The sequence below is a fragment of the Lissotriton helveticus genome, chromosome 5_1 (assembly GCF_964261635.1).
Source record: "Lissotriton helveticus chromosome 5_1, aLisHel1.1, whole genome shotgun sequence".
Classification (NCBI taxonomy): Eukaryota; Metazoa; Chordata; class Amphibia; order Caudata; family Salamandridae; genus Lissotriton; species Lissotriton helveticus.
The window spans coordinates 760382547-760401601 of NC_136065.1; the positions used below are offsets into that span (position 1 = coordinate 760382547).

Below are 19055 nucleotides of genomic sequence, written 5' to 3' on the forward strand. Positions count from 1 at the left end.
GCGTGGGGCGCCCTATTAGCCTGTGAGATGGCGTCAGTAGCGGACCGATGTGTGAATGGGGCAAAGGTAGCGCAAGAATATTTTCTGAATAGAAGACACCACAAGGCGCTGAGATGCCAAGATCCGGATGGCACCGAGGTGGTGTCTAGTAAGGTGCACTGGTGTGGTCATCCTACAATGCTGAAACTCGGCGTGGGGCGCCCCATTAGTCTGTGAGATGGCGTCAGTAGCGGACCGATGTGCGAATAGGCCGAAGGCAGCACAACGCGCCAAGATCCGGATGTCACCGTGGTGGTTTCATAGTTGAGAGGCACTTCATCTGCAGTGGGGCGCCGAGATCCGGATGGCACCGAGGTGATGTCTAGCAAGTTGCTGTACTGGTGTGGTCATCCTACAATGCTGAAACTCGGCGTGGGGCGCCCCATTAGCCTGTGAGATGGCGTCAGTAGCGGACCGATGTGCGAATAGGCCGAAGGCAGCACAACGCGCCAAGATCCGGATGTCACCGTGGTGGTTTCATAGTTGAGAGGCACTTCATCTGCAGTGGGGCGCCGAGATCCGGATGGCACCGAGGTGATGTCTAGCAAGTTGCTGTACTGGTGTGGTCATCCTACAATGCTGAAACTCGGCGTGGGGCGCCCCATTAGCCTGTGAGATGGCGTCAGTAGCGGACCGATGTGCGAATGGGGCCAAAGGCAGCGCAACAATATTTTCTGAAGAGAAGACATCAAAAGGCGCTGAGATTCCAAGATCCGGATAGCACCGAGGTGGTGTCTAGCAAGCTATGCAGCTGAGTTGCGTGCGCACTTGCGGCGAATAGGTCGAAGGCAGCATAACAATGTTTTCTGAATAGAAGACACCACAAGGCGTTGAGATTCGGTTACCACCGAGGTGATGTCCACTGGTGTGGCCATCCTACAATACTGCTCCGAATAACGGCGTGGGGTGCCCGAAGGGGGGGGGGAGGCGGCGTGAACGGGCCTTCCTAGGTGGAGGCTCGTCTGCTGTAGTGGGGCGCCCCTTTACCGTTTCAGTTGCCATTCAGCTGAGTTTCGGCTGCTCTTGATGCTACAGCGACAGGCGGCTGCAACAGGACTCTCAAAATGGCGGCCTGTTCTTTGGATTTGGGCCTGGTCCACTAAAATGGCCCTGGGACACCTTAGAACTCGGACGCTCGATTTTTTTTTCCTTTCCTGTACATGCAAAAAAAGGTAAATGCCCGGTACGTTACACGCTTCATCTGCCACGATGAACTCTCCAGAGGAACCGAAAAAATATATAGTTATGGTAACTATACCATGCATCGTCATATGGAGAGGTGGCACCAATTAATTATAGTGCTGCATAAAAGAGAGATTTAGAGGAGAACCCCTGACCTGCTAGTACATTCATCAAAGAAGTGGCACTGACAGCATCAGAGGCAAGGGAAACGGTCCCAAATATTTAGAAGAACTTTGGAAAGATTAAAATGACATGTTTAGATTGTGGCAAATTAATTTCATGTGGACAGATGAGTGTTACTCTAATAAATACAGCATATGAACATCATCATAGTCGATGGTTGGTAGAGACATTTTGACTATATCCTGGACCTGCCCGTCCTCGCCCAAAATGGCGCCGGAATAAATGGGACTCGTAACTCCTTGTTGTGTACTGGTTGCAGAACCTTGAAATCACGAGATACGTATGCAGTTTTGAAGCACATGGCGGGCGGGGACGAGAATTTATTGAATATTTCGACATCCCTATTGATATTAAGTTCTGATGTGTTAGTGATTACTGTACTATTGAAAGTTCGAATTAACGTCACCCATGGTACTTGCCCACAAATGTATATCTAGATAATTTTATTGTAACTGGCCCTGTCGTATTTTAATTATAAAATGTACGTCCACCGATTCCGTAACTGTTAGACACCTTAGTTCTTGCAACCTAATGGCCCGCCCGTTACGTTCCTCTACAGTGTAAATGTCTACTCATCATATACGATTACAGTTTGCTCCGTGGCCGGCCCACGTGGTTATAGGCTCGTATTTGTATAATGAAATTTTCACAATAAAGGTTTTTAAAAGAAAATATGGTAGTAGTATATACATTGGTAAAGTTTTTAATAATAGTCACTGTTTTAGAATCATTAAAAGGCAAGTGAAATAAAGCAGACCAATTACATGAAGGGTAAAAGGTATAATACGAAGGAACGCAGTAAAGATAAATGGTCAAGGGCTGTTGTGTTTTCTATTCCTGCAACATAAAGTGATCGATAAGAATCTCATATTCAGGCGTATCGGCGACTAAGACAGCAGGTCGACCCTCTTTTGCTCAACGGCTCCGTCATGGGACGAAGAAACGCTCTTTTTCTCGAAAAAAGAATATATTTTACTTGCAGGACAGTTGTAAATTTTCCGGGAAAGTACATTAGCCTGGAACATTATAACATATATTTAAGAAAAAATAATGTTCGGAAGTAATAAAAAGCGTAATTTTTAGGTCATATGACCAAGCCTTTCATCATTAGAATAAGAAAAGTAAAATGAACCAATGAAAAGTTTTATTAACAAGTCACATGACTTGTTATGCTTACGTTACGCGCTGCGCGCCCCGGATGACTTCCGGATGCGCTAACGCGGCGCGTCATATGACGCATTACGCGACAACGCAGGTACAGAATATAGTCAAAATGTCTCCACCAAACAGCGGTCGGAAAACAACCCCTTTCAGCAGGCTAAATAGTTCTGTTAAATGACAACAGAAGGGACAGGCAACAAGAACCATCAGTCAAAGAGGGGAGGGCTAGTTCTTCTCTACCGGGTTACATTGGGGCGCTACCGGAACTGATCGAATTGGTAGTCTACAGTGTTTCTGGATGTTTCAGACTGAAGCTGGGGTTAGCATGAGAGCAGTACCATTTCGTAGCTCCGTCGTGGCCATTCCGCAACCAATCATGGCAGCCGCTCTTTATCGTTATTTTGGGCGGGGTGGGTGGCGGAGCCCAGCTGTTTTGCAGCCATCATTGTGTGGAGTTCAGTTCATTTCACTAGTTTTGTATTTGTCATGAGGGGTTGTTCCTAATGTTTCTATTTTAGCGAGGTCAAAAAGAGATCCCATTAGTGGCCTACTGATTTTGCTCGATTCCTTTTCTTTTTTTTTTACACGATTTTTCGTTATCTGCAAAGACTAAACAGAGTATTGCGACTCTGTGTTTGTTTGTAAATAGAGAATGAACCAAAGAGAACCAATTCTAAAACAGTAAATACTTGGATAACAATCAATCAAATGGAGAGAGAAGCAGGCACGACGTATTACAACGGGGGCAAAGGCCTGCGTTAACTACCCTTCACTATGTGCAAAGAGAGAGTACTCCTAATAGAAATGAGGGGGAGTGGGCACCATTCAAAGCAGATCAGTGTGCATAAACACGAAAATGTTTTCACTTACCACGTACTTGACATTCGACAGCTTATGATATTTGCTATTAAAAAACCATTGAAATTCACTGAAAAAACCATAGGTTATAGACCATATATAGTTAGGAATTAGCATTTACAAAACCTTGAAAATTCACTGAAAAAACCATAGGTTATAGACCATATATAGTTAGGAATTAGCATTTAAAAAACCTTATTTTACTCACACAAAACCATTGAAATTCCATATATAGTTAGTTGCACTAACTATATATCGCGCACCCGCAATCCACTGCTGATGATGTCACATATTACATCATTCATGACATGGTCAGTGACATCACTGATGACATCACTGATGACATCTCAAATTACATCACTGATGACATCACTGATGACATCTCATTTGACATCAATGACCACATCACTGATGATATCATTCATGTGACAATACAATGCATCTCCTCACATTTTAATATAACCTCTGTTTCACCCAGTGTTAAATACAGAGTATAATTTTTGAAACCATTGACACACCAATACTAGTTACTACATATGTACTCACTGATTCCTACGTCTACACACACATTCACTCATTCACCCATACAATCATTCATACATACAATCACTCATCTTTACAACACTATCATATGCACTCATACACCTATACAGACACTCACACTCTGCCACTCATCCATGGAGTTACTCACACACCTAGTCAGTCCTGTAAAGAATCAATCACACTTCCATTTTCTTGTCTATACAGTTAAACATAGAGCACCTTACATTTTCAAACATATACTAACACATACTTACCTTGTTATACAATCATTGATATAAGTACACATTGATCTGCACAGAGTCACACACCTCCCAGCCAGCCACACACACACTCAGTCTCCCATACAAATACTTGGACAATCAATCAATAACCCATATAGTTACTCATATAGCTACTGATCAACACATGCAGCAGTTTACAGAACAACAGACATAATGATGCACAAATTAAGACAGTTTAGTCACTAACCCATGCACTCAGTGAGACACATTTAATCACTCACTCATACAGTCAGTCATGCACCTACTAAATCCTTCGTCCAGACACTTATACATTCACTCATTCTTCAATATGTAAGACATATTTAAACTTTACAGAAACATAAAATCACTGGATGTTATCAGTGATGTCATCAGTGATGTCATTTGAGATGTCATCAGTGATGTCATCAGTGATGTCACTGACCATGTCATGAATGATGTAATATGTGACATCATCAGCAGTGGATTGCGGGTGCGCGATATATAGTTAGTGCAACTAACTATATATGGAATTTCAATGGTTTTGTGTGAGTAAAATAAGGTTTTTTAAATGCTAATTCCTAACTATATATGGTCTATAACCTATGGTTTTTTCAGTGAATTTTCAAGGTTTTGTAAATGCTAATTCCTACCTATATATGGTCTATAACCTATGGTTTTTTCAGTGAATATATATATATATAGATATTACCTACTGGCGATAACCAGTAGGTATATATAGTTAGGATTGTTTTCCATAGGGAGATCGCAACATTCTATTGGGAATAACTTTGGCGCCGGTTGAGGAATCTTCCTGAAATTTTCCTTAACTTTGCCTCGCGGCGCTCCGCTCCTTCCCTGAAAATTTGGGGGGGATTCGTCAAGCGGGGGCCGAGATAAAAGGGGGTCCCAAAACGTGTTTTCCCCATGTTAATTTCCATAGGGCGGTTGGACTCACTTTTAGCCCGAACGGCTGAATGGTTTTCCACCAAACTTGGCAAAATTGTAGGGACTGGTAGCCCGATGTGCCTTTGCTATGTCTCAAGATATGTGCTCCAGTGGTTTTTACGAAAATTAACTTTGAAAAAATATATATTGGGCTACATTGGGCTATATATATGTTAGAGCCCAAATGTAGCCCAATGTAGCCAAATGTAGCCCAATGTAGCCCAAAGATGGCCACCAGAGACAAAAAAAACAAATGTAGCCCAAATATCAGCCAGATGTAGCCCAACTATAGCCCAATGGCAGAATGTCCCAGAGTGTTCTAAAGAACAACTAGAGCGCTAACAGTCTTACTTATGACAAAAGTATGGCACACCTGAAGTCTGATTGGAATAAAGTGGTAACACTTAATACATTTAATTTGAAAAGGAACAAAATGAGGGATTTCATTCTGCCATAGAAATTTTATATATATATATATTCACTGAAAAAACCATAGGTTACACACCAGTTATAGTTAGGAATTAGCATTTAAAAAACCTTTGAAATTCATCGAAAAAAACATAGGTTTCACACCAGTTATAGTTAGCTGGAAATTTTACTCGCATAAAACCATTGAAATTCCCACGTTATAGTTAGTTGGACTCACTATAACTTGCACGTCTGCAATGCACTGCTGATGACGTCACATATTACATCACTCATGCATATATTTAAATATTTAAACATTACTCGCTAATATATGTATTCACTAAGATACACTTAATAAGCCAGTTAACCAATCAATTTTTTTTTTTAAAACACTGAAAAAACCATAGGTTTCAGGCCTTGTATAGTTAGGAATCAGCATTTAAAAAACCTTTGAAATTCTCTGAAAAAACCATAGGTTTCAGGCCTTATATAGTTAGGAATTAGCATTTAAAAAAACCTTTGAAATTCACTGAAGAAACATAGGTTTCAGGAGTTATATAGTTAGGAATTAGTTTTTAAAAAACCTTTGAAATTCACTCAAAAAACTATAAGTTTTAGTGGTGTTATAGTTAGCTGGACATGTTACTCCTACAAAACCAATGAAATTGCTCCTATATAGTTAGTTGTACTAACTATATTTCGCGCACCCGCAATCCACTGCTGATGATGTCACATATTAGATCATTCATGACATGGTCAGTGACATCACTGATGACATCTCAAATGACATCACTGACTTTTTTTAAATGCTAATTCCTAACTATATAAGGCCTGAAACCTATGGTTTTTTCAGTGAATTTCAAAGGTTTTTTAAATGCTGATTCCTAACTATATAAGGCCTGAAACCTATGGTTTTTTCAGTGAATATATATATAGATATCATGAATCTTATAATAGGATATATCTACCTACTAATGACTTTCTGTTCACCCAATAGATTCACCGTAATACTTTCTGTGCGTAATGAGAAATATTCATGTACATATAAACCACTCTCCTTTTGTTTCTCATTTTTGCGCATCACTTGACTGCCCCGTCTAAAGATCTGCAAATAGCTTTCAAAGCTTTATATGAGCAATATACTCATAAAAGCACAGCATACATTTGGAAAATACAAAACATAAAATTGACCCTCTTATACATTCAATAATAAAAACCGTTGTGCAAGCTTTGACAAGGAAGGAATAAAAACGGTTAAATACACATTTACTCAATAATCAATATACATTAGAAGAGATAGCCCTCCGTCTGATGGACCATGCCCACCCCAGGTATTTTGCTGTTCCCACAACAGAATAGCAATACTGGATGGTACCATCAGCTGAACTATAAGCGGCCACATGAACACGCACTCTGCGGATTTCTCTCTAGCAAACTGCTAGACTCCTTTTCAGGTCAGCGCACTAGCCTCCTTACACTTTTCGATTCATCCTGCTCCTTCTTCCGGCCTCTGCACACAACATATGAGCACTCCAGCGTCTCTGCACAGATCGGGCGCCACTTCTGGCTTCCCTAATGAACAAGAGAACACTCTATCGTTTCTCACTACCATCATGGCGAGTCGCCAGGTGTACTCGTTTTCTGACCACTTGAGCCCAATTAATTTGTATAAATACTCTACCCCGCCTCTCTGTTTACCACCACGGAGCCGCGGGATGGCGAGAGAGGCAGTGAGGACTTCACAACTGTATGTAAGTACGGCATAGCCATCTCAGGAGGGAACCTATGTTTTTTTTTCTCCGAGCACGAGAGCTACACACAGCTCATTCCTTTACAGGAAACCTATTGAACCAAGGCGTTTCTCGGTCTCTTCTTTTTATGCTAAACAGATGACAGTATCAGATTACCTCTCGACCTGACAAGAAGGCTCATGGAGCACTGACTCCTTACATTTCTAGTATGTACTTTTTCAGCTTTAAACAACTCACTCCCGAATTTCACGTTATAGAGTGTGTGATTTACGTTTTATGTATGTTTGTTGTGTCTTGTCAAACTTCCATTTACAGTACAGGTCACAGCACCGTGGTTTAACTGTAGAATACTATGTTCACTATGATCACTATGCATCACCTTTTTCCCCTCTCACAGGTGATCTGCCCTGGCGCATTGGGAAGCGCCCGTGAAGTAACTGTGGTCTTTTCTTTGCAGGCTTATTTTCAGAAACACTGATAGAGCTTTAGAATCAAAACAGTACCAATTAGGTATCTTATTTTAAAACACTTTTGTACATAATCACATATTGATAGCAACATAGTGAGTGACAGAGGGATCATACTCAGTCCTGACGAAGAAGCCCTGAGCTTCGAAACATGTTGACTTTTCCAAGAGAATCAGCACATTATTAGCCTGAGGTCTCCGAACCACCCCTTTTAACAGTACCAGCCTAAGACCAAATAAAGTTTGTCTAGTCGCAAAGGCCAGGCACTTTTTAATTTCACACTTTTCACTCACCTCTGACCCTTTTCACTCACTACAAATGCACCTCACATAGCACTACAATAATTAAGTGCTCCAGCGTAGTCGCTAGTCGTAGCACGCCCCGTCCCGCAGCGGGGCGGGAAGACCCCGATGATGAAGCATGAGACCAAGGGCCCTTTTGGTGTGTGAGGGGTATTTTAATATACACAGTGTATGCCTTGACTTTTAGACATACACTCTCCCCTTTACCTCTTAGAGGTGGATCTCTTTGTTTTCTTAAACCATTGCATGGTGGAGGATGCATCCACCTGAGTACTCTTGCTGAGCACTACCTCTTCACTCCCCAACCATTGTTTTCTTTAAGTGCAGTGACGAAATCCAGACACCAGTAGGGTTGTGGTCTAATTCCATCAGACACAGAGTTTCTACCACTGCGTTAGCATACAGAGTGTCTGTCCTGAACATCTGTCAGGCAGCCACGTGGACTTCAGTACACATGTTTATGAATCACTACTGCCGCAACTGTCAGGTATGTCAGGAAGGTCATTTTGCTTGCTCGGTTTTCTTCCAAGTCAGTTGAATAAGTCTCAGAAGAAACTCTTTTGGGGCAAACAGGAGTTAACCGGATTAGTAACGTTTCCATATCTAGGGGTCATTATTGATGAGAGAGGAACATGGGTGCCCCAAACAAAGATCGAACAAAATGTGATGGCTTGATCCTGTGTTTCACTTTGGGAGTAGACGGGGGCGAGACTGAATGAGACATTGCTGAAAATGTATCAGTTCAAGTGCCTGTCAATTGCTAGATATAGTAGTGATATATGGGGCTATACGGATTGTGGTGTGATACAATTAGTGGAAGGCTGCTATCTCTCCCACAATCAGTATCCAATGTTATTATGCATGAAGAAGTGGGTCTTGATTTTATCAGATAAGTTAGCCCTTTCCCCTATAGTGAAGTGGGTCTAAATATGGGCAGGATCTGACTTGGAGGTGAACCAGAGAATTATAAAAGATTGCCTTGGATAAAGGCTCCACCATACCGTGGTTGCAATACATCAAAGTCTCCTGAACAAATTTAGAAAATAGACCTGCCCTAGATCAAAAAACATTTTATTGCAAGAGCTAAACTTGAAAGAGAAGTAAGGAAACTGAAAATATGTACTGTGAGTGTTTATACTATTTTGAAAACCAGCCCCAAGTATGGAGATTTATTTGTGGGCGGTGTCCTCACCCCATCATCGTTTTCTATTAACACGATTTAGATTAAACCTTTTGCATTGGCTCTTACCTAAACCCGGGGGCCACCATAGTGTGGATAGTACAGGGTGTGTGTGATAATGGTTTAATATAAGATGCAATCCATTTCCTCTTTTTTTGTGATCAGTATAGTACTCTAAGGCAGCATTATATTCTACCATTACTCGGAGGTAAAGGGTTTTTCCAGGTCAAACCCGCTCTGATTTACTTACAGATACTGCAGTCTCATGTAGTTCATTTAAGTGTGGCCTGCTTTTTGTCAAGTGCGTTGAGATTGAGAAAAAAACACTCCCCCCTTTGAAGGCTGAGACTCCCTGGTTTTAATCGGTAATTGGTGATAAAGTCAAGGAAAATATTAGTTTATTCACTTTGTGTACCATAGGGATGGGTTTCTTTTAGGGCAATAATAATTTAGCACAACAAACGTTACCATAATGTTGACTTGGAGGAGTGCCCGGGATATTAGTGTCACGTGTTGGATAATTTTATCTGTTTTTTAGAATGTTTTATAAGATTGATGTTTATATGATTTTTATGATTTTATGGAAGTGACAGTGTTTTTGTGGGAAATTGATGAATTGCATTTGTTTTTTTGTTGCATTTTATGGAAGTAATGTTTGATCTGTTTGTATGCTTTTATGGATTATTGTTTAATCCAAATAAAGTCTATTTAAAGAAAATAAAGATGTCAGAAGGTAGTTTTGCCAGCTCAGTTTTGGTCCGAGTCTGCTCACAAATCCGCCACCTGGTGATTTACTGCTTTGGTATCTATTCACAAGGCGAGGACTCTGAAGTGACAAATATCCATCAGAAGAACAAGCTAGAGGCCTTCTGTAACTGTCTTCCTGGTAGATAACTGCAGATTTTTCAGCAACCCTCCCACATCCCTGTTTTGTGACCTGGAATCTGTTTCCATTGAAAACGTTCCCAATCTATAGATCAGCACACTTTTCTTACTATTCTTCCTATGGACTCTGCATCTGATGGCTTAGGAAGCAAGTGTCGTCAGTGCTCATTGGTTGAGGTTTATGCAGCTCCACTCATCACTTTAGGAAAGGAGCAATGTCATCACAAAGTCGCATGATGCCACCTAATGGCGCACAAAAGAACTGCTGAGAGTTTTTGAATCCAGTTGGACACCCAGGAATTATTCACAAGCTGCGGTTAGATAGAGTATCCACAAGAAAAAGTGTTGCAGAAGGTAAGTAACTTGTTCTTTATAACCCATGTAAATGACAGAAATATCTCTACATGTTGGTGTGTTGATATTGTTATAATTTTTAATTAAAAGTATATATTTAGTACATTTTGCTAATTATTGTTCTTCAATGTAAACATGGAAATAGGCAAAAGCCAATAGGTTTGGTTTGTGATACTGGATGGCAAATAAAGTTACTGTAAACTCAATAGGTTTTTGTAACATACCTCATGTTTTGATATAGGCAGGAGAACTTAATTTATGATTGGGTGTTGAGTTGACAAACTATATAGGCCTACCCTTTTAAAAAAAAAAAATTATTGACTGATTTCCAACCATACAGTGCAGAAATGGCATTAATTCAAAAAAAGAGAGGTACATTTACATTCATTGCGACATACATTATAAATTCATTAGTATTTAAAAAGAAAGTTAGTCCAATAACCAAAAACAAGACAAGGAAGACACTTAGAAAAAACAAAGAAAATAACTCCCTATCATTTCAGTTAATCCATTCTGCAATCGGTGCCCAGATCTTAGATGCCTTTTGTCTCCTCCTCAACCCTTTACAAGAAAAAACTAAAAATTCAAGCCTGTGAATAGCTAACAATCTAGCTCTCCAATTCGAGAAAGTAGGAGCTTCAGAGGACAGCCATTGGGACGTTATACACAGCCGAACCTGTGACATAGCTATAAACAAAAAAGCTGATACATATCGCGTATTCCTACCATCTTCATTATTGCAGACATCAAACCCAAATATCACTAATGCTGGGGTCAGAGTGCACCTAATCTTAAGTGTAGTATTGATAAAGCACTCAATATCTTCTAAAAAACGAATGAGGGAAGGACAAGAATAAAACATATGAATAGCGTCAGCCGCGAAAAGCCCACATCTTGCACAAGAGTCTCCCTTTCTACTACCCCATTTTGAAATTTTTGCAGGTGTATAATATAAATCCAGCATTGTCATATAGCTTTGAGTTCTAAGTGTACCCAACACAATGACCTCACTTGCAAGCTCTAACACTGGTGTTAAATCAATGCCTGTCTTTCCGAGCTTACCTTCCCATTTGGCACTTTGAGCTGATAAATCGTCAGGAAGAACAGACAATATATACTGACAGAACATTCCTATTCTACTTCTTTTTTGGATCAATTCTATGATAGGCACTTTATCTAACATACCAGGTGTAACCTTCAAATGTTAGTAAAAAAAACTTTGAATCTGTAAATATTTAAAAAAATCCTGTGATAACAACTGAAATTTGTCCTTTATAACAACAAATGGTAACACTTGCCCATCCCCAACCAGATCGCCTAACGCCCGCACCCCCTGCATTTGCCATCTAAGCATAGTTTGGTCTTGGAAAATTCCAGGCAGAAGTCGAGCGGCTTTAAAAGGAGTATATATATTGAGATTTGGGACAACTAATTTCCGCCTTATTTTCTGCCAAATTGTGAATGCGGCGATGATGACCATGAATCTAGTTCTTTTATAGCAACTAGGTTCCAAAACCTCCACCAGAATACCCTTAGCCGCCGCACCCAAACCTATCTCAAAAATAGTAGGACGATTACATATTGGTACCACAGCTTTATCTCCGAGTTTTAACACTCCCATTGATTGAGCCATCGCTGCCCAATATTAAAAAAAAGAAGTTTGGGACAGACCAGCCCCCACGATCACGTGGAAGGCTCATCCACTTAGCTGCCCCACAGAAACCTATAGCAGACCCTATCTGCCTTAATCAGACTACTTTGAGACAATAATAAAGGGATAGTCCTAAATAAATATAAAAACTTAGGGGGTACTAACATGTTAAGTACACTACATCGTCCATAAAGAGAAAGATGCAAGTAATTAAGTAGCTCTAATTTAGTATTCACCGCATCTATCACCGGAAGAATGTTTAAATCCGGAATGGTATCAACTGCGGCAGTTATGCGTACCCCTAAATACGTGGCTTCTGTGACCACTGGGGCATCTGATAATGGCATATCGGGAGTCTGAACCACCTGCGTTTTTCTTCATATAGGTGGAAGATAGAGCAAGAGCAGATTAAGAGCCGTATAAAAGAGTTAAGGGATGCGGAAATAGAGCTTGCTTCCAAAATCAAGGATGGTCATGATATAGAGTCTAGTCAACAGGAGGTAGCAATTTTGAAAGCTAGGCTGCTGGAGTCCTTTGGACAGGATCTGGCCACGAAGTATCTACAATATCGCACAGAGATGTTTGAGTTCGGGGAGAACTCTGGTTGGGTTCTTGCCAAGAGACTCCACCAGCGAAGCATACAGAGTCGGGTTATAAAAAATCAAGATCAAAGGGGAATAGTACACGACACTCAGGAGGGTATTAATGAAGTGTTTTTGAATTACTACACTACTTTATATAGTGAGGATACTTTTAGACCGGATATAGAAATACCAGCAGAGGACTTCTTAGTAGGGATTGATACTCCTAAGCTGTCTCAGGAGCAGTGTGAATTTTTGATAGCTCCTATTCAATGGGATGAGGTGGAGCTCGCGGTAAAGTCTTTAGCGAATGGTAAGGCCTGTGGTCCTGATGCAGTTCCACTTGAAGTTTATAAGGCATTTTTAGGGGAGATTCGGCAAGATTTGCTTCAGGTACTTAGAGCTGCGCAGAGGGGCATAGGGCCCGAATCATGGCGAGATACTACATAGTTTTTTTTTTTTTAAAAAGGGCAAACCTGAGCTACTCCCGTCATCTTTTCGACCGATCTCACTAATAAATAGTGATTCTAAAATGTATTAAAAAATTATGGCAGCCAGGTTAGCCCAAGTAATTACTCCTTTGGTTTCTCTGCACCAGCACAGATTTATTCTGGGGCGGGATACTGCGGACCATGTTAGGCGTATTATCGCGTTATTAGATTGGGCACGGGTCACAGCTTCTCCCCTCGGGGTGATCCTGTTGGACGCCAAGAAGGCGTTCGACAGGGTCTCCTGGGGGTTCCTGTGGGCCGTACTCAAATGGAAGGGATTTCCTACTGAATTTGTACAGGCGATCTGTGCGATGTACTCCTCTCAAAAAGCCTCACTTCGTATTTCTGGTCAACAGACTAGCTCTTTCTCCATCAGTAGGGGCACGCGGCAAGGGTGTCCTTGTTCACCCTTGCTGTTTGCCCTGTTTATTGACCCATTTTTGAGTAAAATAGAGTGCAATCAGTGTATAGTACCGATAAGAGCAGGCAATACGATGTATAATATTTTAGCTTATGCGGACGATATAGTTGTCATAACATCTGACGTTCCATCTGCATTCAGTGCGCTTAAGGATTTAGCCAAGCAATTTGGAGTAGTTTTGGGGTATAAGTTAAATGTAGGCCTACCCTTTTGATTGGTTATCTGCCAAGCACTGTTAAGGAGGGATTTTAAAATAATGTTCCCATTGTTACTATGTTCACTGTTTGTTATGCTATCTTGACAACTGCAGATTCTGTATATATTTGTGACACTATACTTGGTAGTTCTGCCCATGTTAAGGTGCATTTTCCGTTTTAAAAGTAAAAACATTGACTAGACAATGTCCTTAGCGTTATTTTGTATGTATGAGTTCTGAGGTTCCAGCCCATATCATCACCCTGAGGAAGCCTTGAAATGCTCTGTTTTTGCATGTATCTAGTAGTAGGATGATCTTTTCAATAGGCTGCAAATATTGACATACTGCAAGGGAAGGTATACTGGGTTGTTTGAAGAAATATAAATGTATAATGCAATAAATGTCTAACTTAATAATGCTAACAAAATAATTATTTGCAAGCTTTCCTGATGACGGTCACTTCTTCAGTTATGCCTGAAATTCAGCTTTTCTGAACTCGGAGCTCAACTAAAAGGAGAGATTCCCTTGGCACTACATAGTGAATACTTGGTTTGGGGGATTCCACATTCCTCTCAGTGAGACACACTTTGGTGTTGACTGCTACAGTCATGCAGTTGATGAGAACAAATATTAATCAATCGATTTACATGAATTGCTCAATTAAATTTGTATAAATGAATCACAATTTAGATTTTAAAATATGTGCACTCACATCTACATTGTACAATCCCGGTGCATCTGTGAACGCCATGTATTCCAGGGGCCCTCTAGCAACAGAGATACAAATGTCTAGTAAGTCTCTTGTTACAAGAATCTGGTGGTTCTAGGTAGATTCAGTCACCTGTCTGGATGCGGAGGAATTAGTGGAATGCTTCAGAGTTCCAAGCGGGATAATGCACATTGTATAAATGTACAGCATTTCCTCAACGCTAAGGATGAAGAAAGTTGATACAACTGTAAATGTTACACTCAGAAATATTTTTTCATTTTTTTGTAATGAAGAGGTTTACTTCTCAATGCACAAGACTAGGCGTGTATGCAAGGTTATTTGCAGTTTTTATCCTGATTTAAATTTTCTTTTTTTATTCAGGAAAACCTTCTCATCAGAATTCACTTCCATATTGCTGATGAGTCAAAGGATGATATCTGCACTGCACCGCATTGCATTTCTCACCAGAAGTTTGCAATGACCTTGTTTGAGCAGGTAAGAGTTTTGCGAAGTTGCAGTACATGGGTGAAACATGGGGAGAGGGTGAAGGTGGGGATCCTGTGTGGAACAATAATGTAGATCCTTGACTCTGATAGATCTGTAACAGTTTGGTCGCAGACATCTAGACAGAGTAGCTGAAGGATGTCTGAATTTAGAAACCTATTATAAATAGGTAGAACACTCCATAGTAGGGCTCTGTAATAAAAGCTTCTTTTATGGGTTCCATGTCATGGCTAATAGAAGTCTGCCTGTTCTTTTCTTGTGCCAAATCCTGCTAGAGAACTGGCAATAACCTACTTATCACCTTGTTCCAACACCTAAGTACCCTAATATTCCATAATAATAAACTATTGAGATAGCATTGAAATGGGGTTGTGGCCTGACCAATGAGCAAGATGGTTGCAGGCGGCTAGAGTCCCAATTCGGGTGCCCTGAGTTAATCCCCTAACATCCATACCTTATCCTGTTGGCGAATTCTGCCCCTGCCCCCCCCAGCCCCTGTAGGATCAGAATCGCAACTTTGTGGCCATTGGCAATCCTATGAACGATTGTAGGGACTCAGGCAGGAAATCAATGTGCTCATGGCTCCCTTATCAGAGGGAGCCGCCGCTGTTATTTGCTGTTCCAGGCGGCGTGGCTCGGGACATCAGCTGGTTAATCCTGAGTCCGGGTCATTGCGGCACGAACACACCCTAATGACTGGTGGGACCAGCTCCACAAGACACATCAGAGTGCCTCCTCGGTTGCCCTAGCCGGAACAAGCTGCATCGGCCGACTGCGCCTGCACCAGAAATGCACAGGAGGTCCTGTGGTGGCGGTGGAATGACCATCACGGCCATTGCGGTATTGGGGTGCTGGGCACACAGTGGCAGCACATCACGCCGCTCATATGGTCGATCATGGTCTAGAGGATCTTCGACTCCTGGGTCTTGGTGGAGATCTCGCCCTACTAATTGTATTGCGGAGTGCACTGAGACTTGTGAGGAGGCCGTAAAGACTGGGCTGGTCGTCATTTACCCATTGTGAGGAACCTAGGGAGAAGTTGAACCCCACTGCTAATTCTGCCGGCACAAATAGGCAATAGCACACTGAGGTCAGTGAAGAGCAGGTGACCTCACCAAAAATTTCTGAGGGTGGCCTTCGGGGGGGACCTGGGAGCTTCCTTCTAAGTGCCTCCTTGTTCATTTGGTAGACTGCGGTGATTACCCACCTGGAGCCTCCTTGCCCTAAAAGTCCTGCGAGGGTGGGTGAGACGTGGCCAGCACAAGAAGACCACCAGGTCAAGGACCTGTGTGAGGAGCAGCCATGAGGAGGGGAGGCCGCAGCGGCAGACAGCAGCAACAGCCAAAATGGATAAAAACACCAACCCCTCGTGGCGGCCAATGGGAGTACACCTGCATGGCTGGACACATGAGTCGGGACAGGGACCAGGGGGGCAATACAGAGCCCTCTCCTAGGGTCATTATGGCTGCCATTCATGGCATTCGGGCAATGTTGGAATACTCTGGAGTCCAAAATAAACACTGTTGCTATGTAGGCCACTCTACTGGGGCTGAATTCAGAAAAGTCAATGAGTGAACCACACGGGTCAAAAACACTCTTGCCAAACTTAGAGGAGTCAAAATCCCTTAAAGTCAAGGTGCATCAACTGCAGAAAGAGAGTTTGGCTGTTCAGGCACAATTGGAGGACAGTGAGGGTCACTCAAGATGCAACAACATCTATTTGGTGGGAGTCCCTGAGTGGGCTGAGTGTCCTAGCTTTGAGTTGTTCCTAGAGTACTTCATAAACCATATGCTGATGCCCAAGAGGCTATCAAACTTGAGTGGAACAGGCCCACAGAGCTCCTGTCCCCGCGCCAAGGTCCAGGGCGCCATCAAGAAAAACCATTGCATGCATCTTTAATTAGAGGAACAAATGCAATTCTCCAGGACGCACTTACCAGAGAAATACTTTAGTCTGAAAATGAAATGCTATAGCTCAACCCTGACTTCCCCCATAAGGTCCAGCAACAGAGATATAGTGTTTGGGAGGTGAAGAGAAAACTGTGTGAGAGGGAAGTGTAGTACATGATGCTGTTCCCTGCATGCCTCTGGCTTCATGAAGGCAAATCTTGGACATTTGAAACACTTGAAGAGGCATGGGACTGGTTTGAGGGCTGACGTTTGGTGGGAAGGTGATGAGCTAGTGGGAACAACGCCCGACTGATCGAGGTCCAGAGGTACAAGGGCGCACTGGAGGAGTACACTCTCTGATGGGTGCCCGGCCGGAGGGTAGTAGATTTACAGTGTTGAGACTCCATGACATGGATGGAGAAGCAGCTGAGGTCCAACGGGAGGATGCCGATGTAATTGTAGAAGGAAACATCAATAAGGAGGGATCCCCCTCTCTTCTTGGATGGGGCACATGCCATTTCTGGGCGCCACAGACCGTGAACCCCAGCTGCTTATTATGATGCCCGACTAGGCCATGGTACAGACACATGGTTGTAAGTACAATGCAAGTGTGATATTCACCATGTCGGAGCGGATAGCTGCAGACACTGTAGCCATTGCTGTCACTATTTACGGAGTTTTATATAGCGCGAACTTGACCCGAATCGGGTATCAGAGCGCTTTACATAGAACCAGTTGTGTTACATGGGGACACATTCATTTTTGTTAGGCACAGGGAGGTTAAGTGATTTGCCCAGAATCACAGGATGTTCAGTGTGATTGCCAAGACTCTAACCCAGATTCGAGGTTGACCGCCCTAGCCGTGAGGCCAACTCCTCTCCCTCTCCTATCTCTATAAAAATGCATGCTAATGATTTATTGATATATATTTTTTTTAATTTGAAAAAATATTCGCGACGACGTGGATAGTCACGATGTCCTCGTGATAGTATACAAGGGCTATATACTCACACACACACACACACACACAAGAGAATACTTTACAACTGTAGCTCTTACTCTCCACTCCTGGTGAGCCTCTGTGTATCACTCAAATGTGCTAAAACTGCATGTGCTGGAACAATAAACTCAAACCTGTTGGCTTTGCCAATGTTTGTTTTCCTTTGTGCCTGGCAGCTCCCCTACTCCAACACGCGTAGGTTCGTATCCCATCCTCGTCGCCAAAATTATGTTGTGCTCTGTACATGAAGACACTGGTAGCCATGTTGTAAGTTCTTAAGTTTTCTTTATTAGTTCCAAGTCAAGTGGTATCAATCAAGGATCAGCTATGTACCAGCTCCTACACCAGCCCCACCAGGAGCAGCCTGCTTAGCTGCTCAGCCCATTTCCAACTGTCACCACTCATCCACACAGGCACCCAGGCATTCCATTCATCAGTCACACCAACATTCCATTGCAATTTCTCACTCTGGCTGAGCAGCTAGGAGGACCTAGGCTGATTTACATATAAATGTAAACCATAGGATATAACATTATCCCTTTCCTTTTAAAATGAATACAAAACTTACAATTTTAATGAAGAGAACTATACACAAAAAGGCGATAATGTTCATGACTAAGGGATGAAAATAAATTCAAAACATCACCAAAGAGTGAACAATGCAAACAAGAAAGGATGGGCAGAAAACGACATATAAAAACATGCATCAAAATCCCCCATCCTCCCTCATGAAAATTATTAAGAATAATTAGATGAACATGAACATTATCGCCTTTTTGTGTATAGTTCTCTTCATTAAAATTGTAAGTTTTGTATTTATTTTAAAAGTAAAGGGATAATGTTATATCCTATGGTTTACATTTATATGTAAATCAGCCTAGGTCCTCCTAGCTGCTCAGCCAGAGTGAGAAATTGCAATGGAATGTTGGTGTGACTGATGAATGGAATGCCTGGGTGCCTGTGTGGATGAGTGGTGACAGTTGGAAATGGGCTGAGCAGCTAGGCAGGCTGCTCCTGGTGGGGCTGGTGTAGGAGCTGGTACATAGCTGATCCTTGATTGATACCACTTGACTTGGAACTAATAAAGAAAACTTAAGAACTTACAACATGGC

General features: G+C 42.0%; 1 protein-coding gene across 2 annotated transcripts in view; it reads left to right on the forward strand.

Moving 5' to 3' along the window:
* USP54 (ubiquitin specific peptidase 54) overlaps positions 1-19055 on the forward strand; it is a 2015813-nt gene that overhangs the window by 455881 nt on the left and 1540877 nt on the right. For both annotated transcript variants that reach the window (XM_078643238.1, XM_078643239.1), the window contains exon 5: positions 14931-15044. In XM_078643238.1, coding sequence (XP_078499364.1) covers positions 14931-15044 — 114 coding nt within the window. The remainder of the gene's footprint in view (positions 1-14930; positions 15045-19055) is intronic.